The sequence below is a fragment of the Mesoplodon bidens genome, assembly GCF_964165515.1.
Source record: "Mesoplodon bidens genome assembly, chromosome: 2".
NCBI classification, from domain to species: domain Eukaryota; kingdom Metazoa; phylum Chordata; class Mammalia; order Artiodactyla; family Ziphiidae; genus Mesoplodon; species Mesoplodon bidens.
This window is the reverse complement of record NC_138177.1, coordinates 126,166,910-126,194,308: the sequence shown is the minus strand read 5'-3', so window position 1 is coordinate 126,194,308 and position 27,399 is coordinate 126,166,910. Positions and strand designations below refer to the sequence as shown.

At 33.9% G+C, this 27,399-nt stretch overlaps 1 protein-coding gene across 2 annotated transcripts in view; it reads left to right on the top strand.

Moving 5' to 3' along the window:
- The window catches only part of LRRC7 (leucine rich repeat containing 7), a gene marked incomplete at its 3' end in the record, with an annotated part of 507,551 nt that overhangs the window by 254,804 nt on the left and 225,348 nt on the right, over positions 1-27,399 (top strand). For both annotated transcript variants that reach the window (XM_081225604.1, XM_081225603.1), the window contains exons 6-7: positions 2,963-3,052; positions 6,860-6,916. In XM_081225604.1, the coding sequence (XP_081081730.1) occupies positions 2,963-3,052; positions 6,860-6,916 (147 nt within the window). The remainder of the gene's footprint in view (positions 1-2,962; positions 3,053-6,859; positions 6,917-27,399) is intronic.

Genomic DNA, 27,399 nt, shown 5'->3' with positions numbered 1-27,399 from the left:
ATTCCACAGATGCAAGGTACATCAAGTTGATTGTGGAGCTCTAATCCGCTGCATCTGAGGCTGCACAGAGAGATTTCCCTGTCTCTTCTTTGTTCTCACAGCTCCCGGGTCTCAGCTTTGGATTTGGCCCCGCCTCTGTGTGTGGGTCGCCGGAGGGCGTCTGTTCTTCGCTCAGACAGGACGGGTTTAAAGGAGCCGCTGATTTGGGGGCTCTGGCTCTCTCAGGCCGGGTGGGAGGGAGTGGCACGGAGTGCGGGGCGAGCCTGCAGCGGCAGCGGCCGGCATGACGTTGCACCAGCCCGAGGCACTCCGTACGCTTTCCCGGGGAAACCTTCCCTGGATCCCGGGACCCCGGCAGTGGTGAGCAGCACAGGCTCCCCGGAAGGGGGGCGTGGACAGTGACTTTTGCTCACACTCAGGCCTCGTGGCGGCGGCAGCAGCAGCCCCAGCGTCCCACGCCCATCTCCAGGGTCCGCGCCTTTAGCCGCGGCTCGCGCCCGTCTCTGGAGCTCCTTTAAGCAGCGCTCTTAATCCCCTCTCCTCGCGCACCAGGAAACCAAGAGGGAAGAAAAAGTCTCTTGCCTCTTCGGCAGCTCCAGTCTTTCTCCCGGACTCCCTCCGGGCTAGCCGTGGTGCACTAACCCCTTCAGGCTCTCTTCCCGCCACCCTATATCCGGGCACAGCGCAGTCATGGCTGGGCCAGAGGTGCTCAAGGCGCGGGGGCTTAAGTAAACTCTTGTACACCGGAATATATGTTAAAAATAAATAGAACATATGATAGAAATACAAACAAAAAACTAGAAGCAGCTGTAATGTTCAATTAGATGGAGAATGATATATAAATAGTGGTATATTCATACAGTGGAATACTGTGTTATGGTGATCAGTCCTCTACATCAAAATGAATGAATTTCATTTAACTAATCAGTTAATTATTTAATAATATGAATTATTAAAAGTCTCAGAAAAATATTCATGGTATGATTTGATTTATATAATGTTTAAATACATGCAAGGCCATGTGACATTTTTTTCTTTTTTTAGGGATTTAAATAGGTGTGGTAAAACTCCTTAAAAAGCAGAAAAGTAAACATCATTCAGGAATTTGTGGAGCAAATAGATGTAGTCAGGGAGGGACACCTAGAGGGTGTTAAAGGTACCGGTTCTATTTATTAAATTATACTGTGGGTACATACATACTCTTTTATTTTTTTTTAGCATCTTTATTGGAGTATAATTGCTTTAAAATGGTGTGCTACTTTCTGCTTTATAACAAAGTGAATCAGCTATACATATACATATATCCCCATATCTCCTCCCTCCTGCATCTCCCTCCCACACTCCCTCCCTATCCCACCCCTCTAGGTGGTCACAAAGCACCGAGCTGATCTCCCTGTGCTATGCGGCTGCTTTCCACTAGCTATCTATTTTACATTTGGTAGTATATATAAGTCCATGCCACTATCTCACTTCATCCCAGCTTACCCTTCCCCCTCCCTGTGTCCTCAAGTCCATTCTCTATCTTTATTCCTGTCCTAACCCTAAGGTTCTTCAGAAACTTTTTTTTTTTTTTAGATTCCATATATATGTGTTAGCATACGGTATTTGTTTTTCTCTTTCTGACTTACTTCACTCTGTATGACAGACTTTAGGTCCATCCACCTCACTACAAATAACAATTTCATTTCTTTTTAAGGCTGAGTAATATTCCATTGTATATATGTGCCACATCTTCTTTATCCATTCATCTGTCAGTGGACACTTAGGTTGCTACCATGTCCTAGATATTGTAAATAGAGCTGCAATGAACATTGGGGTACATGTCTCTTTTTGAATTATGGTTTTCTCAGGGTATATGCCCAGTAGTGGGATTGCTGGGTGATCACAATCAGTGATGGCAACTGTTGCTAGGCAGTGTGGGTTACAAAATGAAATGAAGTTAATGGAATTAGGGCTTAAGAGCCTTTGGTGAGTGCAGTTTCAGGAATAGAGTTAGGGTAGATGCCAGAAAGCAATAGCTTGCGGAGTAAAGTAAAAAATAGTGAGTAGAGGCAGCTCTTTAAATAATTTTGTCAGTAAATTCAAGGAAGGAGATAGGTTGGAATTTTAGGGGAAGGCAGATATGAACAGTATTTAGAAGTATTTTGTGAAAGAACATGGTCTTGTCTAAAGCCTAAAGACATTAAAATTTTTAAGTCGGAATTTAATTATTAAAAAAAATTATCCTTTTAAGAAAAATCCTGGAGTTAAATCTTTTTGGTAAAACTGATTTAAACATTTCAAATAATTGTTTTATCTAACTAGTAAGATTTTCCCGTAGGATATTTTCTCAACTCTTTTAATGCTTCTTAAAATCTTTAGGATTCGGTTTAATTACTGTGACAATGTTCTTGTTCAATGCACATGAATTGGATCAATTTGAATTATAATGTACATGTATGTTGGGCCTGCATTAAAGAAATTATCAGTTAAAGGGACAAAATACTCCTTCCCTCTTCATGTTGGGCAGCTTTAGTCATCATTGTCACAAACTGTAGACAAATTTTAATTATTAACTGAATGAGTAGATAGCATTGCCTGACTATATATGTGAATATGCTATTGAGAAAATACATTAAATTTAAAATTACAAAACATGTCATACAACTTGAAATTTCCATAAAAATATCTCACTGGTGTGCATAAGGTTAGGGCAACAGTAATAAATGATGTCTCTGACTTTGGCAATGACAAATCTCAGCATAGGAAAGCAGTGTGGAGGTGGGTGAATGCCAATTTATTTAAATAACAGGCAAAATTTTCAAGCTGTAACAACATGCTCAGTAAATTCTTCCATTACTGTGATACCAAAGGAGATTTGAAAATGTATTACACTTCTATTTTTTCTCCTTAGAGATATATATTTTTGTTCTGTTTCTATGGCAACATCTATGCAATGACTAAACCTTTAACTCCTTTCTAGACTCCCTGATGGCTTCACACAGCTTCTAAACCTGACCCAGCTCTACCTGAATGATGCCTTTCTTGAATTTCTTCCAGCCAATTTTGGAAGGTAAGAATAAGAAGTTTAAATGATACAATTTTCTTTCACTTTAGGTAAGTACTGTACCAGCACCAGTAGGTGAGGCTTCAAAAGTGACCATTGGAATTAAAGACACCCTCATTCTTGTCCAGTAAATGAGACCATGTCAATTAATGAAACATTTTGCAAAAAATAAAGTTAGGTCTTTACATGTCATTAATAATCAAATTCCAGATGAATTAAAGAGTTAAATATAAAAAAAAAATAAAATCAGAAATGATCTGGAAAACAATGCACATGAATATTTTTGACTCTTGAGTTGGAAAATGCCTTTATAGCATAGAAACAAAAGAAAATATCATAAATGGATAGATTTGAATTCATAAAATGCTTTTAAAATAATATAATATTAGAAAAAAATTTTTAATTAAGGTAAAACAATAAATAGGAAAATATTTCCACTGAATATGGAAAGTAAATTATATCCTTAACTTATAAAGAATTCTTACAAATGCGTATGAAGTTAAAGTTCTCAGAAAAAAATGGGTAAATGACACATACTGGCAGTTCATAATAAATGTACAAATTGGCAACACAAAAAATGTTTATCATCATAAATAATAAAAATAGTACAAATTAATATGACAACAAAGGGTCTTTGTGCTCAAGCGTGTTATAAAAAGTGTAAATTTATTTATAGACTATGAGGAGAGAGATAACCTCACACTGCTGATGAAACTGTAGAAGGTTATATACTCCTTGCAGGGCAGTGAGCTTTAAAAGACTTGAAAATATTTACAACCACTGCCTTTGTAATTCATTCCTAGAAATGTATCATATCATCATGTATCACACTAGGATTTATGGACAAGGATGTTTATCATTATTTACAATATGAAAAATATGGAAGCACACATCCATCTAGGAGATTGGTTGAATATATTATGGTACATCCATATGACAATACCATGTAGCAATTTATAATCTTGCCTAGAGGAATATCTTTTAATTCCTATGATGTTATGTTCAAAACATATCATAGCTATATATAAACTGTTTTCCATACTAATATGAATGTACATGAAATAAAAGACTATTTCCTTGGAAGTGAAATTATGGATGATTTTTATTTTCATCTTTATATTTTCAATGTTTTCTAGATGTTCTAGAGTGAATTTTTTTTCTTTCAGTTTTATTGAGGTATAATTGACACATAGCACTATATGAGTTTAAGGTATATAACATAGTAATGACAAATTTATTACAAAATGATTGGGACAATAAATTTAGTTAACATCCATTACCTCATATAATTACAAAGAAAAAGTGTTTTGCCTTGTGATGAGAATTTTTAGAATTTACTCTCTTAGGAGCTTTCAAATATACCATGTGCCATACAGCAGTGTTAACTATAATAATACTGTTGTGCATTACATCCCCAGTACTTATTTATCTTATAACTGTAAAGTTGTATCTTTTGACTACCTTCACCCAGTTCCCCCACCCCACCCCCACCTCTAGTAACCACAAATCTGATCTCTTTTTCTATGAGTTTTTTTTTTCTTTTTAGATTTCACATGTAAGTGAGATCATGCAGTATTCATCTTTCTCTGCCCAACTTATTTCACTCAGCATAATGCCCTGAAGGTCCATCCATGTTGTTGCAAATGGCAGGATTTTCTTCTTTTTTATGACTATATATATAGAGAGAGATAGGTAGATAGATATACACACACATATACACACACATGCATACATATATATTCACACATTTTCTTTATCCATTTATCTGTCAATGGAAAGTTTGTTTCCATGTCTTGGCTATTTTAAATATAAAAGATATATCTTGAAATTTAAGACATTTTAAGTTTATTGTTAACTGCATTTTTCTAAATGATCATCTTTAAAATTGTTCAAATAACTGACTGAGTATTACTCGGCACCAATCTGTTGGCAGAAGCTAATATATGACATTAAGTAGAACCCAGTGGAATAATGAAGTCCCTTAACAGGTAGTAGCCTCCATTTGCACACAGAAATCACCTCGAAAGTTTTTTCCAAATTCCCTTACTTTTGTACATCATGATTTCACAATACCTACGAATACCATACACTTGGGCAGTTCTGAAAATTCACAGATATTCAAAAGAGCATTTGCCTCATTTCTAAATGAATTGATACTTCACCATTTGTCCACATAAAGTAGATTTTCCTTCTTGTACTAATGACAACACTACAAATATACCTTTGGTTTATTAAATCAGGAAATGTTTATCTCCCTAAGACACACTTTTTTGTCTTGCATTTTGTCAGTTCTTTTTTACTAGTCCTAATATAGGGGAAGAAATTTGGGCAAACAGATAACATAATTCCAAAATCCAAACCACTTAGGAATTAGAATTCAATTTTATGTGAATTGTCTGCCAAAAAAATGCTCTATTTTATTATTGTAATCTAAAAAGCTCTATAACTTTCAGCTTGATAATTTAACAAAAGAATGTTTTAAGATACTTTCTAAAACCTGAGATTTAGTGCTCCTAAAGGCCAAACTAAGTCATAAAATATTATTACAATAGTACAAACATTAAGAAGATTTGAGATATATAAATGTTTAAGAAACTTCTTTAACTAGTGATATACCCATGCTGTGAAGAACTAAATCACTTTATTTCAAATAAAGATTGAGTTATAAGATTAAAACTAAATTGGAAATTTGGTAGAACTCAAAACAAAAAGGAAAGGAGAAAAGAACTAGTTGAATATCTAAAAGCACAGTAAATATGGGACCTTGTAGGTGAATTGTATAGTTCAAATAGTGAAATATTCCCACATCACTAAGGATTTGGATAATTCAATTAACATTTGTCCTAAAGTAGCCTCAACTGAGTACATTTTAAAGCTCAGTATAGGCATTAGTAACAATAGCATGTCCCAGATTGAAAACACTAACAAATACTTAAATGTGAAATGCATTTCTAATTACAAATGTTATGCAAGCAACAGAAACTGTGAACACTTCTCATCCCCTTCACAAGATTATCCCAACTCCAGTACTATCATAGGCTAGATGATACTATAAATTTTTAAATGTGCATCCACTTGAAATGTTCAGATGTTAATCTCAGAGTCAATTAAATGTGGTATATTATACAGCACTTTTCCCATTTTTCAATTAAAGAATAGTAATAACCTAAAACATACTAAAACTTATGGTGTGCCAGGCATTATGCTTTACATGTGTGCCATCATTTAATATTCAAAACCCTATAAATTTTGTACTATTATCACATGCTCATTATAGATGAGGAAACTGGAGTTATGAGGAGTTAATTAATTTGCCCAGTGTCACACAGCAAAAAACAGATAGGATATGAAAGAGTCTGAATTTTACCCAGATCTGTCTGATCACAAAGCTCAAGCTTTTAACCACTATGCTATATTATTTGCATTACAACTTCATTTATTGTCTCTTGAGGGGAAGTATCACCATGTTTCAGTGAATGCAGCATCTAGTATTTAGTAGATATTCAATAATCTGTTGAATGCATACAATCAAACAACAGTGAATATAATTTTATAAAACATAGGAGATTTAGATGACTTGGTCTCAATGATATCTTTGAAAAAACTTTATTTTTAAGAAAGGGATATTTGTTATTCTCCAATGTTGATTCAACCCTACTCATAACCAATTTGCATAATTCTTAAAAATCTGTAACCGTGGTATGTAATGTTTGAACATAGTTGTTTGGATAATAAAGTAACAGTTTACTTTACCATAAGAATATTGTTTTATAGAGAAATATTAAGAAGCACTTTTTAAATTTATTTCTACAGACTTGCCAAATTGCGGATATTGGAGTTAAGAGAAAATCACTTGAAAACTCTACCAAAGTAAGTGGCTGAGTATTTTCTAAATTTGAATTGTGACTTTTTATTAGTAGGAAAAAGACAGCTATTTTTACCTTGGCTATGCTTTGTCATTATGATTGAGTTAATTTTTCTACAATTTTTTTCTAGAGGCTAAAATGTACAGTATTATAAGGGATTCATATTAAGAATGTACCTGTTTTATAAAACTGTGTAATTACAAGTAAAGGTGGGAAGAGACCATTTAAGATTCTTCTCATAGCTGAACATACACACCAGGAAGTTACTGCATTGAAACTTAAGAAACTGACATTTTTATAGCCCCCAAATCATCAACAGTTTCAAAAGGTTCAACCTAATAGAATGCTTAACATTTCAAGTTAATTTATGGTTTGAGATAATTTTCAGTTTTTAAATCAAAAATATACAAAAATATTTCATAAAAATGATTAAAATGTTTCCAGAGATCCTAAAATGATTTGGCAGAAAATTTATATTTATACATTCTTTCAAACTGTACCTTTTTAATAGTCTGTTTAAAATCTGGTTTACATAAAAATACAGAATATTTTTATGTAAAAACTAATCTCCAACATTTTATTCAATGTTTAGTTTAATAAAATTGTTTCATCCTGCTTTGTCTTATTTATGTCTAATGATAGAATTTTGTGCTGTACAGAAAAAAATATCTTTGAAAGTGAAAAATTATTTAAAGTGGGGATTTTTTTACTCAAATAAATAATTATGACTTGTATATATTACAGTTAAAATATTGAAAGTACTATGTTGCTATTTTTAACCCTCCTGCAGTATTGCTGAAAAATATTGAGTACAGTGATTAATTTTTGAAACATGTCAGCAGGATTTAGAGACCTTTCGTCTGCTGAACCAAAACTTAATTTTATTTTTTTCTTTTTATATTCCTTCTCTAAGCAAACTACACTGAATTTCATTGATTTTTTTGAGCCAGTATATCAATACAGTACTCTCAAGTACATTTTGTTACACAGATATATATGGAAATTCTGTCAGGGCAATATAAAACTTTTAATAATTATACAGATTTAATTTAAATATATACATAGAGATAAAATATCTATTCATTCCTCCATAAGTGGAAGACAAGGAGAGAACGTGAAAAGGAGGAATGTCACCATATCTGGATACCCTGCACTTTTGAGTGGTCTTTCTCTAAGCCAAAGCACTATGCATAGTCTTAGAAGGCACCTCTTCCACGTTGGAGGCACAAACAGAAATGCGAATATGGTTGAAGGTGTTACTTGTTCAGCATTAATCTACTGCAAATGCATTTCCAACCCCCATGTTTTAAATGTCTACATTTAAAGTAAAGTGAAAACAAGGCTAATTACACACTAAACTACGGTGAAAGAGTAATTGTCTCCTTCACCTAAACATGAACATTTGGGTCAAAGAGAAAATATTGAAGGTGTGGAGGAGAATCCTTTCCCCTCTGCTCTTAAATAACAGTTTTGAAATGAAATAAAAAATAAATCTGACACAGGTTGTCAGATTTTTAACTATGTATTATTAAAATATAAATTTAAATATAAAGCCTGACCATAGATGGGTAATATGGACTTTATATGAGATAGATGTGTGAACAGTTCAGAGTAATGAATAACAATGCTCATAATTGGTGCATGGGTATTCTGTAGGCTGTGAGGCAGTGGCCCAGTATCAAACAGAATTCAAATAAGTAGAATAATATGCATTTAACTTTGTTTGGCAATTTTTAAAAAACTTGTAAAGATGTGTGGAAATGACACGGGGTTTCCTTGGTAGACTGTTATATTTGTACAATTTGTATAGCTGTTACAGTTTTTACATTTAAAAAATTTGCAAAATTATTTTCAATCTAGTATGCTTATTTTTGACCTTATAGACAAAAATCAAAAGAACCAAGGACATGCATAATGTATGGTGAACTTTATCTTAGTTTTGATGTCTATAAAAATGAGAATTGCAGAAAGTTCTGTTGAGAATAAAGATAAACTCTGTTTTTACTATGTATTATACGTAGTACCTTCTGATCACCAATCTAGACCTGTAATAGAGAGATATATGAGAGCTTTCTACTATCCTTTATTTTTACACTTCTAATGAAAATAAAGGAGGAAAGACAGTTTTAGGAAAAACAATTATAGCTTTTTAATAATTACTCCAAGAAGAGATAGCTCATGATTTCCTCATGGACACAAACAAGATGTCAAATCTTTAGCAGGTCTTCAGTGATTTTCTCTTCTTTTCATCTTCTGTCTTAAAGTCTAAATGCCTGGCAAGCTATGAAAAATGTAAAAATGTGAAGAATTATGATATAACATACATTAAAATGTATCTTTAAAGTAAACTGATAGAGACATTTTGATATGTGCAGATTCTAGGACAAATTCTTTCTGTTATTAAATAGAATTTAGTATTATCAATTTTTTCACACTGTTCCTTTCCTAAGGTACACATTTGCTTAAAACTCGTTGATACAGTCATTCTTGATTGTGTTTAATAATTGAGGACATTGAATATCTGGAAAAAACTAGATAACCAAAAAGAAAAAAACCTTTAACTTCTATGATAAAATTTGTCCTCATAGCAGAAGTATCCTCTTAATTAATTTTGAAGGCTAGTCCAAAAATGAATTTGTTCCCATTTTGGAGATTTTGCACTAACTGTTTCTCTCTGGAATTCTCTTACCTCAAATCTGTTCAGGCTACAGCTTCCTTAGGATTCCTATCTTTCTTCAAATGGTGCCTCCTTGGAGGCTTTCCCGGATCACATCATATAAGGTTGCTCCCCCTTAGCCTTTATACCATTTCACTCTTCCATTTGATTTTTCACACCTATGGTTCTCTAAATTGTATTGACTTTTTGTTTGCTTGGAGATGATCTCCTCAGGAGAACATAAGTTCTGTTCAGAAAAGGAATTTTTTCTGTTTTGTCACAGCTGAATCTCCCGTGCCTAAATCAGTGCCCAGCATATAGGGGAGTACTCAATAAATAAACAAGAATGCTGATATATTGATTCACAATGAGAAATATCTGTCATGTGACCTGGACATTTTGTGTCACTTGATTATTTTTTCCCATAGAAAATAATATAGGATACAAAATATTAAAATAAGATGAGGGCTTCCCTGGTGGCGCAGTGGTTGAGAGTCCGCCTGCCGATGCAGGGGACATGGGTTCGTGCCCCATTCCAGGAAGATCCCACATGCCGCGGAGCGGCTAGTCCCGTGGGCCATGCCCGCTGAGTCTGCGCTTCCGGAGCCTGTGCTCCGCAACGAGAGAGGCCACAACAGTGAGAGGCCCACGTATCGCAAAAAATAAATAAATAAATAAATAAGAAAAGAAAAAAAAATAAGATGAGTCTTTGGTGAGCATCATGAAGGCAAAAAGAATAAATGGTTAGTGGATTCTCAGTGGCTGATAGCTGAGCCTTGAATTTCTTTTTTTTTTTTTTTTTTTTGCGGTACGCGGGCCTCTCACTGTTGTGGCCTCTCCCGTTGCGGGGCACAGGCTCCGGAAGCACAGGCTCAGCGGCCATGGCTCACGGGCCCAGCCGCTCCGCGCCATGTGGGATCTTCCCGAAGCGGAGCACAAACCCGTGTCCCCTGCATCGGCAGGTGGACTCTCAACCACTGCGCCACCAGGGAAGCCTGAGCCTTGAATTTTAAACCTATACACACACACACACACACACACTTACACACTCTCTTTTTCAGGTGGTTTCAAGTTACATATAATAACCAAGTCATGACAATGGAAGAAAATAATTTCAAATTAAGGCAATTAATATTTATAACAACTAAAGAAAATCCAAAAGTATTATGACTTATTTCTTTCACTTTGTCATTAAAAAGTGATACATTTAGTTAAGATACATATGTCAAGATACAAATAAAGGGATAAGATAATATTTTAAAATGAAATTGAGGAACCATTTCCATGGAAGTAACATAACAGCATACAAATGGTTAGTAATAATGGTGGGTTTTATCTTTAAATAAAAATTTTCCATTTTTATGAGAACTTTTCTAAAACCTTAAAGTTAAAATATGGCCTGTCCGTTGATAACATTATGACTGTAACTTTGTTTCAAATTGAGCCAAAATATGATCTTGTGTAAATTTGTCTGTGATAATTATAAAAATATGAAATAATATGAAGAAAGGAAACACAGGTTAAGCTAATATTAATGTTTATATTTGCCCTGCCACCTGGGAACACAAGGCATGAAATGTGATTCCTCGATCTGCTGTCATAATAGAATAACTAAGAGAGGAATATTTCAAACATGTTGCAGTGGAATTGCTGGGGAAATATCAATAAGTAAGTAAACCCTGGTGAACAAATCCAAAAAGGGAAAAATGGATGAACTTGATGGATAAGGAACTCTAAAAGTTGTTAGAAGAAGGGATTCCATTAGAGAAATGATAAGTCTGAAGTAGCAACGACTTCTTTTAGATCCTAGACTCTTTGTGAAGCTGGAAAAAGCTATGGAATCCAGAAACATATTAATTGTAAAATCCGAATTGTCTCTATTTCCAATATATTCATAGCCCATTGTGAGTTTTCACATTTTTATTTTCACCTAGAAGTAGATTTGGCTTTTTATGTAAAATAAGCCATGTCAAAATACCTAGTATACTATGACAGAGCACCAAAAAGAGGGCCCTCTCAATTTTAAAGAACTAAATTTGTTGAGTGGATTATTTTAATCATATAATTGTTTCTAGTATATTCACTCAAAAGATAACATTCTGTTGAGCAAATTTTCTTTGGGGTTATTAATAGAATTCTATTTCACTATCATCTATGACAATTTTTGGACTCTCCATAGAAAAAAAATCATTAAGGAATAATTGAATGGAAAACTTTCCAAGTATAAGCATGAATGATACTTTGAAACTACTAAGCTATGTAAACTTGAAAACTAGTAAATGATGTATTTATTATTTACATGATTTTATTCCTTGAGCATCATTGCTTTTATTGTGTTCCCCCCCCACCCAAAGACAAAGGTTCAGAAACTCTACAGTATTCCCTCTCTGTGAATGTCTAAAGACACACACACACAACACATATATTCACAGAAGCTGCAGAAGCATCGTATGTTATCTGGAAATACTCTAAGAAAAAGATAACCTTGAATTATAAATATAAATTGAAACCAGAGGTACAGTAAAGCACTGTTAATGAGAGACACTAGATCATGAAAGTTAAGAAAAGACGGAGGGAATGTTTCAGACTGAAGAAGACTAAAGAGGCATTATAACTAAAAGTAGTGTTTCTGAATTGATTCTTCTATTAAAAAAAAATTATTGGGACACCTGGCAAAACTTGCAAAACTTGGGTAGGGTCTGATGATTAGATGGTAGCAATGTATCAATGTTAATTTCCTAATTTGGATGGTTGCTTTGGTTTGGTAGGAGAATGTTCTTGTTTGTTAGAAATACACACTAAAGTACTGGGGAATGATGGGGCACCAGGTTTGTAGTTTACCATCGAGTAGTTCACAAAAGTTATTTGTATAGTACTTTGAAGCTTTTTATAATTTTTTGCATTGTTTCAACATAAAAACTTATTTTAAAAAGCTATTTTCATACAAAAATTAAAAAATAAACACTATTAACACTGAGAAAATTATCAGCTTTATGTCCGAAATTCTTGTAGATATAGAGGGCCAGGGAGAGTATGTATTTATGTGCTAAAATGCTTAACTATTTATAAAAATGAGAATTTCAGTGATAGAGGTTTTATATATGTGAATAATATATATATTGTGGATTTTTTCCTAACCTGAATGGCAATAAATACTCCATATTCATAATTTTCACTCAAATTTCTGTTTATTTGCAAACAACATGTTTTTAGTTTTCATATAAGTTCATTTATATTTTTTAAATAAGATTACTCTTTAGGCAGACTTACAAAAATATAATGTATTTGTCATGTTTTCTTTTTTAAAACCTCTCTTCCTTTATTATCTATTTTTCTACCAGTTATCATTGTCAGCATAATGAAGAAAAAGTCATAAAACAATATGTATTCTAAACTGGACAGGTGTGAATAAGTCATTTTCTATTCTCATTTCAGTGTCCTATTAATGAATTTATCTCATTTGGCATTACTGTACTGGTTACTACAATGAAATACATCAATAGTTTCCTTAGTGCTATTGTAACAAAAAATTCCTTTGTCAGGCACAGCTTACAAAATAGCTTTTTGATGTTTCTATTAACTGTTTTTGTGACTGTAATACATAACTGGATACAGTGTATTTTTATAATGGTACTACCTTATGCTTTTACGAATGAATATCAATTTACAAGGTATGGTGTTTTGTTACACCCATGGTACCCTCCCATTCTGGGTTTTCTTTTTCGAAGGTGATAATGTGACAAGCTGGCTAATCAAGGGTAACCGTATTAGTGCCCTCTGGCTTTAGAGAATCGCACTTAGAACTAGGATATTTTTTTACTTCTTCTCACAGGGTCTTATATTTTAAATTCAAATGAAATAAGTGGTAATTATGACATGTTATATTTAAAAACATTCAACAAATTATAATGCATTCTAACAATATAATTATTAGATTCCCTTCTAAATTATCAAATATATGCTTTCCAACGATTCACAAAAGAGTGTGAGCTCCCTAACATGTGAGCTAATTATATTTCTTTTTAGCCTTGTATTTTCAACATAAAATTAAGGTTGAGAGTATTATGGTTAGCTAAGGTTGTGTCGAGTCCAGTGAGGAGTTAGGGGGAGGGCACAAAAACCACATAAAACCATGGGATCAAATCGCTGTTTTCAGAATACTTCAATCAATAGCCACTCTGATCCCTGATGATTAAATTTACCAAAAGATGAAAACGTCCTGGTATAATAGCGAGGTTGAAAGTGCTATGACTTCAGTTTCATAAGATCTCAAGGCTTAGTCTCTCATGGAACAATTAGCCTATACTTAGTTCTATTTCACGTAAGAAGAGCCAGAATGTACTTGAATGAGGGTATACTTTGCAGTCAGACAAACCTGGACTTGTATTCAGGCCCTTGCTTCTTGTTTATGAATTATTTAAATTCTTTGAACTTCAGTGTCTTTATTTTAAAAGAATATTGGGTGGTCATTGCCGTCTTTAAACTGTGAAATATATTTTGCATAATAGTTGATGAAAATGAGTCATGATTATTTAGAACCATAAAAGCATTTAAACAAAGGTGTGTTCTATGGTACTTAGACAACTTAAAAGCATTCAAGGAAAGATTAGCATAAACGAGATGAAAAGACAACCCTCAGAATGGGAGAAAATATTTGCAAATGGAGCTACTAATCAATTCTTAAAGACTATTTTTTTTCTTTTTAAGGTTTGTGGTTTCTTTGGGTGAATTGAACTCAGATTGTAAAATACATGATAAAAAATAAATAAAAACTCTCAACAAGAACTGAGAGGAACATATTCAACATTTGCAGATTTACAAATTCAAACAATTTAATGTGGATGATTGCTCCCCCCTTTATGAAAAAATGTAATATCTTTACTAGAGATATAATATATTCTGAACTTTACATTAGTGTTGATCTTGGTCTCAGAGTCTTGTAAAAATATACAAAGACGCAAAGGACCTAGCTAACAGACTACTCCTGTGGTCTCAGATATGGTAAATTACACAGATTTACTTGATTTCAAATTCCATATTCCAATAGCCAGAACCCAAATGGAGTATTCACCACATTTCAAAACTGAAATCACCTTCATCTCTCTTCTCCACTCACCACTCCAAGAAAAACCAAATCAAACCAAACCAAACAAAACAGAAATCCCAGGCATCTTATTATATACTGCCTAGTGACAGTACCATCCACCTAATTACAGAAATTAGAAATCTCAATTCTATTTTCCTCCCCTACTACCCCCAAATCCACTGTCCATCAACTTATGCCACATCTAAACACTCTTCTCTACTTTCTGTCATTGCCCTACTTGAGGTCTTTAATATTACCCGTCTTAGCCTGCAGTAACTCATTCTTCCTACCTCCTCCATTGTAATCCATCTCCTTATTCTTGTCAGAGCTTTCTTACTAAAATACACCATGACACATGTTAATGTAAAACCTCACAATGACTGCCCACAGCTTGCAGAAGACAAACATGTCAAGACACTTCACAGCTTAGAGTCAACATTTCCAGTGTCATTATCTTTCAACATTCACCATCCCATAGAGTGTCTCTGCTATATACAGTATACAATGCACCTTTGTATCTCCAAGCATCTTCCTTAGAACCTTCCCTTTTTCTCTCTGAAAAACTCCAAATCATCCCTTAATTTTCCCATCACTTTTGCTGTGAAATTAGCCATGGATTCTGCATTCAGAGTGGTAGCTTAGAAACTCTGCTAGAGTTTTTTCAAGGCAGAGTTTTGCAGGAATTTTGATCTGATTATAGTTTGACTCAGGAATCTAATAAGTTTCATTTTGTGAGAGACTTTTTTGTCATTTTGACTATGTTATTTGAAGGTCCAACCCCACAGTCCAACTCTCAAGGAAGCAACTGTTGAGCAGCATGATTTTTTCTTTCCAATTACTAATTTTGGGATGGAACAGTTTCAGCAACAGTGGGCATTCAAGAGGAAATGGTGAACTGATTTCCACTGGGGTCCTTCTCTGGTATTTTAGAAAGTGCATGAAAAAACTAATCGTTAGGAGATATGTTTTATTCCAGCATTTGAAAAGCTTTCCCTGCCACCTGTTTTGATTTTCATTTTTAAAAGACTCTTGATGAGTAAATAACAAACTATTACTGATAATTGGCTCAATAAGACACATGAAAACAAGTGAAATATATCTAACTCTCCATAGATTTTCTGCTTTCTTCGTGCCTCCGTTCTTCTCTCTATTCAAGGCAGGGTTAAATCAGGTCTTTCAATATGCAAAATACATCCTAAAAAAGCTTGATTTCCTGCTGAACAGATGAAAGAGAAATATTTCTAAGTTGCTATATTTTTCCACAGTTTCTGTGACATTTAAGATCAATACCTGAGCAATATTAAAAATAAACATTCACATAAGATACTAACTTCATGACATTAATTTCCTTGAATGTATATTTTGCATTTCCTTTTAGTAATATGAGATTTTAGTTTGCCCTTTTATGGCTTTAAAAAACTGTGAATTCTTCCTTGCCAAACTTCCTATTCCATTATGTTTAGTTTTCCATTATCTATATTCAAAATTATCCCAAACCTTTACCTAACTACACTGTATTTCTATTCATTTTCTCTTTATAGTTAAACTTAATTCAGTACATTAAAAGTACCTCTGTTAACATTTAGTATATAATAACAATCTTTTCTAGTTATAAAGTAAATGCTGTATAATTTTATAAGTAAGATTAGAAATAAAATTAATCAGATTAAAGCACTGTGACTCTTATCAAGCATTAGCTCTTCAGATTTATGTTTGTTCTATAAAGATGGGGTAGAAAATATGCTACATGAAGTGGTTAAAAAGTAAGAATAACACATCTCTATTAAGAAATGTTCAATAACAACTTAGATACATAAATTGTGTGTTTAAGTTACATTAAAGCTATTGACTCTTCTGATTATCATAAAACATTTCTAAATTAAACAGATTTTTAGAGGCAAAAGCTTTATTTTGATTAAATATCTCATGAAATTTTAGAAGCAAAAGTAAAAACATTTCTTATACTAAATAGAATCTTAAAGGGCATCTCTTTAAATATTACATCCAACTAAGTAGAAATACATTTTAAAATATACTTAACATACTTTAGTCTTATAAAAGGAAGATCTCATAACTCAAGGTTTTATTTAAGAGAGAATTTAATATTTAAAATCTTTGGCTTCCCATGCCTTTACAATAATGTCCAAACCACTAAACATGACATTCAAGACCCTTCACAGCCTGACCCCCAAGTTCCCTCCAATTACTCCCCACTTAATCCCCTAAATATGACTTGCAGATTTGTGCTTCTGTACACTTACCAATAAATTCTCACTTCATATAATGAACAAGTCAGTTTAAACTTTAATTGAGTATGTACCTAACATGTGTCAGACACTATTCTATGTGCTAGAGGATGTGGCAATATGACAATGAACAATAAAGACAGATCCTCTTTTCTTCAAAGACTTTCAAGTCTAATTAAGGGAGACAGATGACAAACACATAAACAAATAAGTGAATAAGACAAGCAATTGCTATAAAGAAAACAGGATGATGTTATAGGAAGTGATTGGATTTGGGGGTTTTTTTGGTTGTTTAATTGGTTGATTGTTGGTTTTGGGATTTTTTTATTCTTTGTTTTTGGCTAGGCTGGTCAGAAAAGACCTTTATGAAAAGGTGGGCTTTGCACGATTTAAATGATGAGAGTAATACAAAGTTCTAGAGGAAGAGCAAAAACAACAATAAGGAACAGCAGGTGTAAAAACACTTGTGAAGGGAGCAAGCCTGTTGTGTCATGAACAAAAAGGCCAGTGTAGCCAGAACATAATGAGCACAAAGTGAAGGAGTATGAGACAAGGTTGGAGAGACAGGTGGGGCAAAATGATGACGTGCCTTGTGAGCTATGTTTGGAAATTAAGACTATATTCTAATTGCAATGAAAAGCCCTTTGAGGATTTGAGCAAGGGAGAAGTGTGATTTGACCAAACCTTACAAAGATCTGTCTGGCCACTCTGCAGAGAAGAGTTTCTAGGTGGACAAAACTGAAAAGATACAAATTAGGAGATGATTGCAATAGTGTAGACAAGAAATTATGGTAGTTTGGTCTAGGATTGTACTCTGGAGGTGGTAGGTGGTCAGATTTGGGATCCATTTGGAGGTGGAACCTTGCTGATGGAAAGGATCTGTGGTGAGAGGAAAAGTTAAGGATTTAAGGAGGAATTAAGGAGCATTCCCAAAGATTGGGTTTGACTAACAAGATGACTGGTGGCATAATTTCCTGATGTAGAGAAAATTTGAAGAGGAGTAGATGTGGGGAATCGGAAGTTTGATCTTGGCAAAGAAAAGTTGGAGATGCCTATTAGAACATCAAGTGTAGGCAGTGGAATACATAAGCCATATGCTCAGGAAGATAGAGATATAAATTTAAGAGTTATCACACTATAGATGATATTTAAAAATAAGATTGGTCGAGTTAACCAATTGAGAGTATAAATAGAGAAGAACTGAGGACCCAAAATTAAACCTAGGACACTTTAATATTCATAGTTTAAGTATGGAAGGGGATTCTACAGAAGATCCTCAGAATGAACAACCAGAGAGTTAAGAAGGAAACCAAACGTAGGAAGTGCCACAGAAGTCTAGAAAAAAGAGGGAGGGAGGAGTCAATTGTATCAAACACTAGTTGGAGGTCAAGTGTGATGGGAACAGAAAACTGAGCATTGGCATTAGCAAGATCTAGGTCATTGATGGGAGCTTGGTAAGAGCTATTTCAGTAATGCATTATGTGCAGCCTCACTGGAGTGGTTGAGGAGAGAGTAGGGATTAACAAAGGAAGATAACAAGTACAGATCGTTCCTTCTAGGAGTTTAGTTGCAGAATGAACAGTGAAAAGGTGGCAGTAACTGGATGGGGGTATGGTGTCAGGAAAAGGATTTGTTAAGAAGGATAATGTTAAAGCGTATTTTCAAGATGACGGGAATAAGTCAGTAGAAACAAAAGAATTAATAATGCAGGAGAGAAGGAAAATAACTACAAGACCAAATGCTTGAGGAAGTGAGGGAATGAGATGCAGAACACAAGTGGAGGAAGTGGCCGAAGAAGCAAGGATGCTTCTCACATGGAAACATGTGTCCTAGAGAAAATAGATATAAATATAGATAGATTGATGGCTTGGGAGTGGAAAGATAAGAACATTCTCAACCAATTGCTTTGATTTTCTCTATGAAGCATGAAGAAGTGTCATCACCTGAGAGGGAGTAGGGAATAATGGAGATTTGAGGAGGTGAGAGAGTGTGAAAGATAAGTCTCTTAGAGAATGGGAAAGTGAATACACTAAGGCAGTGTCGTAGAATCATCTGGCAGTGCTGACTGCCCATTTGAAATTTAAGGTTATATATGTGAAAGAAGTCCATTCAGGAAAGTTGAGCAGACTTCTTCAGAAAGTCGGTTACATTACTGCAGGCTTAGAAGGAGACAGGTGGCTGGGTTTACCAGGCATGCCAGATGGAGGAGGAGAGGGGCAAGGGTACTTGGGGTGTTTACATAAGAGTGACTGGGATCTGGGGCTACAGAATCCAAGATGGAGGATGGAAGTAACTGAGGATATTAAAGGGTCAGAAGAAATGTCTTATTTGCCCTTCTCTCTTTTTTGATATACTATGAATCTTTACAGTCCAAATGCCACTTTCTCTATAAAGTGTCTCCTGACACTGCAGGCACAAGTAATTATTCCTTCCACTTTGCTACCACAGCATTTTGTACATGTCTCTATGATAGCCTTTATTACGTTATATTGGATTTGTTGCCTATGAGTATATCCCCAAGAAGACTGTAAACTTTTAAAGGAAATAACTATATCTTATTTATTTATCTTTCTATTTGCAACAAAGTGGAGCATAAGGAAGGTTTTCAGAGAACACTTGATGAATGAAGGCAGACAGTGTAACGTGGAAAGAAGTGTTTTAGTTCCTCAAACGTTACCAAGCATTCAGTGGGCACCTGGTGTATACCTGATTGATTGTAAGAACCAGAAATGAAAAGAAAGTTAAACTCTGTGATTTTTTCTCATTAAATAATTAGTCCACTGCAGTTGGCTCTTGATTATTGAAAAATTGTCACACATAAGGCACATTGTTTTTCTTTCTTTTTATTTCACCCACATACCTTTTAGTCTTCCCACTCATCCTTACCCTTGAAGAGAGTACACTACAGATGTCAAGTTGGTGTTGCTCTACTTTGTCTTTAAGAAAATATTAGCAATGTAGTTGCCAAGTGGTGGGGGGGATTCGTGGGAGGGATGGAGTGGGAGTTTGGGGTTAACAGATGCAAACTATTATATAGAATGGATAAATAACAAGGTCCTACTGTATAGCACAGGGAACTATATTCAATATCCTGATAAACCATAATGGAAAACAATATAAAAAAGAATGTAGGGGAATTCCCTGGTGGTCCAGTGGTTAGGACTCCACGCTTTCGCTGCTGACAGTGTGAGTTCAGTCCCTGGCCAAGGAACTAACATCCCGCAAGCCAAGGCCAAAACTGGAAAAGAATGTATATGTATGTATAACTGAATCACTTTGCTGTACAGCAGAAATTAACACAACATTGTAAATCAATTATACGTTAACGAAAAAAATGTTAGCCATATAAAGATATGGCTTAAACTGACACTGTTAGTTACACATGGGCTTTATTTACTTTCTTGGATTAGTTAATCAATGTGTTATCTACTTTAATTAAAAAAATAAATATCACCTCTGGGTATATTCTTTGACTATGTTTCCTTATAAGAAAATTTATTATAGTACTCTTCATATGGAATGAATTTCCATAGCATTATATAAAATGAAAATGTGTTCTAAAGAAAGAGATAACGAAGGTACAGTGTACTGTGAGGCAATATGACCTCTTCTAGGTGGCCAAATGTTGTTGCTTGGGAAGCAAACCATTTAAAACACTTTGTATCAGAAAATCCATAAAGTAATTATAATTTTCTATAGACGTAGTTTACCAAAGTTTCTATAGCTTATCAAATGCATTTTGCTTGGAAATGTTTACAAAATCTTTAAATCATCCCTGATACCCATATACAGGTACTACACACCCCCTTGATGAGACTGCTATTATGAACAATAAAGCACAACAAAGAAAGAACACTAATAGATGATACACAGTGTGATCGTTGTAATGAAGGAACCATTATTTGGTGGTCTGTGATCTAACTGAAATTTTAAGATAAGCCACATTTTAATTCTGTTCTCCTTGAATTGTCGTTAAGAAATTAGCACCTTTTATTTTTTCCTTTTAGATAAAATTCCTGACAGGAAATTTTGCATTTAAAAGTATTTAGACTATCATAGGAAGAAGTATGTCGAAAGAGTTCAATCCAAGATGAAAGCAAAACTGAAACTCAGCAAACTGTGGGAGAAAATAGATGAGAAATATGAACTCAATTGATTTGGGCAAGGGATAGATGTTACCTTTTATAGTAACAGTGGGAAACCTGAAATTCTTGTTTCAGGTGTAATTCAGTAACATATATAATATTTTGTATGTTTTCTATCAACTACAATGGCTAACATTCAATATTGGTTCATGAATAAAATTTACCCCCTTATAAAACTCTGGCAGACGTTCCATTTATAAGGTTTTGGATAGATGATACAAAATCCCGTTAAACAAACTGATTGTGTTTGCCATTCTTATTCTACCTGAGAAGTAAGTATTAAATAGGTAAATATGGCTTATTTTTAAGTTGAAACCTTGAATGTAATTATAACAAGGATAATTAACTTCCCGAAAATTTCTTCTGAAAAAAGTATTTTTCTGTTACTTTTCTCTATTTGCATTTTCAAACAAAAATTCATACTGATTTTCCCTCTGTGACTACTAAACAAGTATGATTAAACAAGAACAGAATTTTTGGTATATCATAAACTGTTTTTTTAACATCATACTTGGGGTGGTCTGATGCAAAGGGAATCCAGAAATCTTTATTAATCTCACACATAATGAAGTTATTGCTTGAAAAGTATGTAATAAAAAATAAGTATTGCTTTGAAAAAAACAACTGTTAGATGAGCTGTTCCAACAGGTTAATAGTAAAATTAAAAATCTTCTTTTAAAATCTAATTCAAATTTCCAGAATATATCAATATGCTTAAAAATCAAAAATTCAATTGGTGATTCTTTTGGGGTTTACAAAATAAAATCTGGAATATTTTTTCTTAACTCAACCTGTGGTTCCCTGCCTCCATCAAGAGAAGGAAACCATGGCCAAGAAAAGGGGTCTTGAGCTCTACAGTGGACAAACATGAATTGAAATCTCTTTCACGCCTTAGTACTCTGTGCCTTAGAGCAAGTGACTTATCTTCTTTCAACTTCAGTTTTCCACATGTATTATGTACTTAGACACTATAGATAATACTACATATATATTATACCCAATAATGCTTACCCGCAGTGGATGCATAATAAATGGTTCTTAAGCTTGCAGAGGGAGGGAACAAAAAGGAAGCCAAGAGAAGCTTCTCAGAGGGACTCAAATATTCAGCAGTCCTTGCTCAAGATAAAAAGAAATTCATAGAGAAGGGTGCTATACCCATGCGGGCTACACAGTATTACCATTCTAGAAGGGCTCTCCGGATGTTCTCTTTTTTCTTTCACCCTTTGAATTGGGAATTTTGAGTTTACTCGTTCCAAGTTTACGAGTTCTGTTCCTGCTTTGTCTGCTGTACCTCACACTGGCAGTTACACAGCAGGATCCAGATAGCCACTGCTCAGGAAACCAAAATACTGGTATTATAATCACCCACTCTGACCCGCTAAACCATGAGTCATAACATATTTGCACTAAATTGCCACGGCAAAAGCGCCCATTTTGCATTTCCTGTTTTATCTGACCTCTAGTTCCTGAGAACTGTCCTCTGAGTCCTTTTACCTTATTTATCATAGTAACCTCCTCAATGCCTAGAATCCTACCTTGCACAGAGTTAAACAATCAGTCAATTATTGTTGAATAAATGAAGAAATAAATGTCACTTGTTTTCAGAGAATTCATATTTATCTTGGAATCAGAAAGCATAACCAGAAGGCAATAAACCTATAGCATAATTGCAACCTGGCAATATTGTATGTGCACTACTGTACACCACACTCCAAATCAGACATTATGTGTCCCATATTCATATGCTGAAATCTGGCAAACTTACTCAAGTCAAAACAATTAATCAAAGCCTGATCATTAATGTGACTGAAGAAAGATGTCTTTATTTATAGAAACAATCTTAGAAACACATCAAATTATTATTTTTTGTTCACACAGTGGATAATGAAGATGTGTATATTTTGTTATTTGCTGATATTTATATACATTTTACAATACTTTTAAGGTCAAGTATTCACCTTTCTTTGTTATTTCCATACTTACTTGATAGTAAATAGGTTAAGATCTGTTATGTTTTCAAAATGTTCTTGTCTTAGATAAAAACAATACAATTTCCTGAATATCCATCAAGATGATATAAAGATAAATTCAAAATCCTTAGAATTATTTCCAGCCAATTTAGAAAACTTGTTCTTAACCAGAATGCTGTGGTACATGAGAACCCCATCAACACTTCACATACATGCCAAATTCCAATTAACATTTAAATGTTGTTTTTGCTTTGCCTTGTTCAGGTCCATGACCCTCTATAACAAGTTCTAGTTCAGGTAAAGGCAGTGAGCAGTATTATTCAAACAGCCAAATCGTATATAAAGATGAACAGGAATAATTTAACGTTCTGGATGCTTTCATAAATATTGTATGATATTGTTATACTCTCATAGCTATTGCATTGAATCACTGCTGATTTGTTTAATGTTGCCATGAATCTTTTAATGCATTCAAAGCATGCCACCGCAACTCATAGTATGAGAAAACCTACAGAGAACACACAAAAATGTGAGAATTTCTGCCTAAAATAACCCATTTGAATTTATGAAAACTTAAGAAGTATTTTTATATGTTTGACTTGTTTTAATAATCCAATTCTTCCTTAATGTACCTGTTTTCTTCGTGATTCTTCCTGTTAAGCAAGGGAAATAGATAATCACTGGTGGTGAGGAAAATATTTAGCAAAGGCTCTTCTTCCTGATTCTGTGACGTACAAAGAATAGAGTGAGGCTCCCCTGGTGGCGCAGTGGTTGAGAGTCCGCCTGCCGATGCAGGGGACACGGGTTCGTGCCCCACTCCGGGAAGATCCCACATGCCGCGGAGTGGCTGGGCCCGTGAGCCATGGCCGCTGAGCCTGAGCGTCCGGAGCCTGTGCTCCGCAACAGGAGAGGCCACAGCAGTGAGAGGCCTGCGTACCGCAAAAAAAAAAAAAAAGAAAAGAAAAAAGAATAGCATCATTTGAATGATGATCCTGCTCCACATAGCTTTAAATAGTCAAGATAACTCACTGTTGTTTTTTATAAGACTATAAATTTTTCAATCAAGACATGCACAAAACACAGTTTAGTTGAGCTTCTGTGTTGGCATACAACAAAAAGCCCCTTTATACAGAAATAAGAACGGTAAAATTTGGATTGTATTCATATTCCAATCAGGTGTTTAATAAAAAAAATGGGACTTATGAGGCAATCAAGGACAAACTTTCTGTAAAGATCTGGAAAGGGTTAAGTTGAAGGAAATGGGTTTTGCAATGATAAATTGCCACTCTTAACCCTAGGTAACTGATCAGGAAATGAATGTCATTATTCACAAACAAAAATAAGCTCCCTTTCTTCCCCCAAAAGAGTTTTCCCAGATCAACCCATTGCTTCACATACAACCCATATTATTGCATGTTTCTGCTGAGAGTGGCTCAGTTTATACCATCTGTGTACATAAGGATCACATTAGTAAATGTATAAGAATTGAGAGTTTTGATAATTTCCAGCAACTAGATGAAGACAGTTTTTTATACTTTCAGACAATAAAAACATGCATTATTAGTCTTTCATTATTCAGATTAAATTTATTCAATAGCTTTTCTAACATATTAGTATCACATACGTATATAGTAGATTTACTATATATATATGTTATCAAAACTATTATTATTATATCAATTATGATCCCCAAATTCAACACGCTATTGACAGACAGCTAATCTGAATATCCAGTATTTTCTTTTTGGTTAAAAGGCTTTTATTATAAGCTGAGTCAAAATTTTTATTCCCTTTGATTTTGTTCTGGTGGCAGTTAGGGTTAATGAATTCTGCTACTAAGTCTCTTTTATTTATTTATTTATTTTTATTTTTGGCTACGTTGGGTTTTCGTTGCTGCACGCAGGCTTTCTCTAGTTGCGGCGAGTGGGGGCTATGCTTTGTTGTGCTGCACGGGCTTCTCATTGCAGTGGCTTCTCTTGTTGTGGAGCATGAGCTCCAGGCGCACGGGCTTCAGCAGTTGTGGCATGCAGGCTTAGTAATTGTGGCTCTTGGGCTCTAGAGCGCAGGCTCAGTATTTGTGGCACACGGGCTTAGTTGCTCTGCAGCATGTGGGATTCTCCTGGACCAGGGATCAAACCCGTGTCCCTGTATTGGCAGGTGGATTCTTAACCACTGCACCACCAGGGAAGTCCCAAGTCTCTTTCTTTTGACAACTGTAAATTAATCACTTTTGGGGAGATTTTCTTAGCTAAATTATAAAAATTTAAGATTTTTTTACAAAAACAAATTTTTTCTCTACATATAATGCCTTTGTTAAGAACTAGCAAAGTTGAGAAAGGAGTAAGAAATCTAAAACTGGAAAAAGTTTCTTTAAACTGAAAAAATATATGTTCATTTTGACCTGTTTTTTAAAGCAACAAAATCTTTCCTAGAGAACTTACTCCAATTAGTTAGATTTTAATAAGATGTATTAATATTTTTTAAAAACTGCACTAATCTTCCTTTATTAATAAGTTACCTTGAACTAAATGATGTGAGTAGACATTTATATGGGATGTATCCATTTCTACTACAGTCAACTTATGAGCTCAATTATCTTTTTTTCCAATGGTTCCCACAATTCACACAGTTTAAGTTACCATTCTAGTTCTCCATTATTTTTCTTTGTTTATGCAAACATTAATTTCCTGATAAGTGTTTTTTTTAATTGTTGTTTCTTAAACTTTAAAAGCCTTATTAGGTGAAATACATATTCTTCGTTGGATTTTATTTTGCAAAATAGTCAACTATCATTGTATTTCCTGTTTGGGTCATTCTTTGCTCCATATTATCTGGAGAATCTCCTGGCACTCAGAAGAATCCAAGCTCTTCAAGCTTGCATATTTAACATCTTATATCTATTTGTCATTTAAAATTTAAGAAACAATGCTGCTGGAAAATTTACTTTTACTCCTTAAACTGGTTTTTGTCTATGAATTCTTCAGCAGCTGTAGTAATAATAGTAGCCATCATTTCCCAATGTCTTATATCTGCCAGGCACTGTATTAAAGTGTTTTATTTTTGTCAATATATTTAATCCACATGTGATCACTATAATATAGGTACCATTATCAGTTTCCACTTTATAGATGAGGAAAATAAGACTTAAGGACGTTGAACAACTTGCCCAATATTGCACTACTCTCAAAGATAGATTAGGATTTCAAAGGTAGATCTGCCTGACATAAATCAGTGTAGGAATAACTGACAGTAACAGTTATATTATTTGCTTACCATATAGTCATACTTCTGTACATTTAGCAGATCTGAGCCCTAATACACTATTAAAAAGAATAAAGGTATTTGCAAGATGTTTGGAGAAAAAAGTAAGGATATGAATATGAGTAGGGGTATTTTTTCCATTCTAGAAAAAACACTGATGAAAGAAACTGAAATATATATTCCATTCCCAATAGAAACAGAAATGAAGTAGTATTCAGGAATCAATGTAACAAGAAAGACATAATGCTTATGAAAGAAAAATATAAATTCTTATTGAAAGTCATAAAAGAAGATCTGAATGAATGAAAAGACAAATCATTTTTAAATGGGAAGTTTAATATAAAAAGTTATTCTCTGAAATTATTATTAATGAAATTCAACATTTATTTAACCCATCTTCTAAGTTCAAAAGTTTTTAATTGGATAAAATAATCTTAAAATTTGTATGAGAAAAAAAATTATGGATCACAGTCAAGAATGTATAACAAAAAGTATTAATGATGGAAGCACTTACCTTGTCAAATATTGGAATATAATATTAACTATTCTTATCAAATAAATATTGTCATAAGATAAGAAGTAAGTCAATAGAATAAACACAAAATCAGAAATAGATCTTAGTATCTATAATAGTTTTAAAGATGACAAAATGTATTTTAAAGCAGTAGAAAAGGGTATATTACATAATAAATGCTATTGGTGCAATTGATGATTCATTTGAAATAAAATGGAGCTAGACTGTATCTCTACAGTATATAAAAACTGTCAGTGATTACTTAACTTACAAGGTTATGGCAGTATTGTTTGGAGTAAAAAAAAAATTGGAAAAATAAAATAAAAATTAACAGAATGAAGGCTGACTAAATAATGGTGCAGAGACATGATAAAGTCATTAAAGTGATGAGTTCTACAAGTTATTATTGAAGGGGGAAGAAAGATTCAGAAGATGGCATGCAGTATAATTTAATTTTTAAAAAACAAACAATGCCAGCACTTCTTATATTTGTGTGTATTTGTATGTAATTTTATAAGCATCAAGAAAAATATAATAGGCTACATACTAGATTATATATTTGGGTCACTTGAGGCTGGATTCAGGATGAGAAGTAAGTAAAAGAGTGGA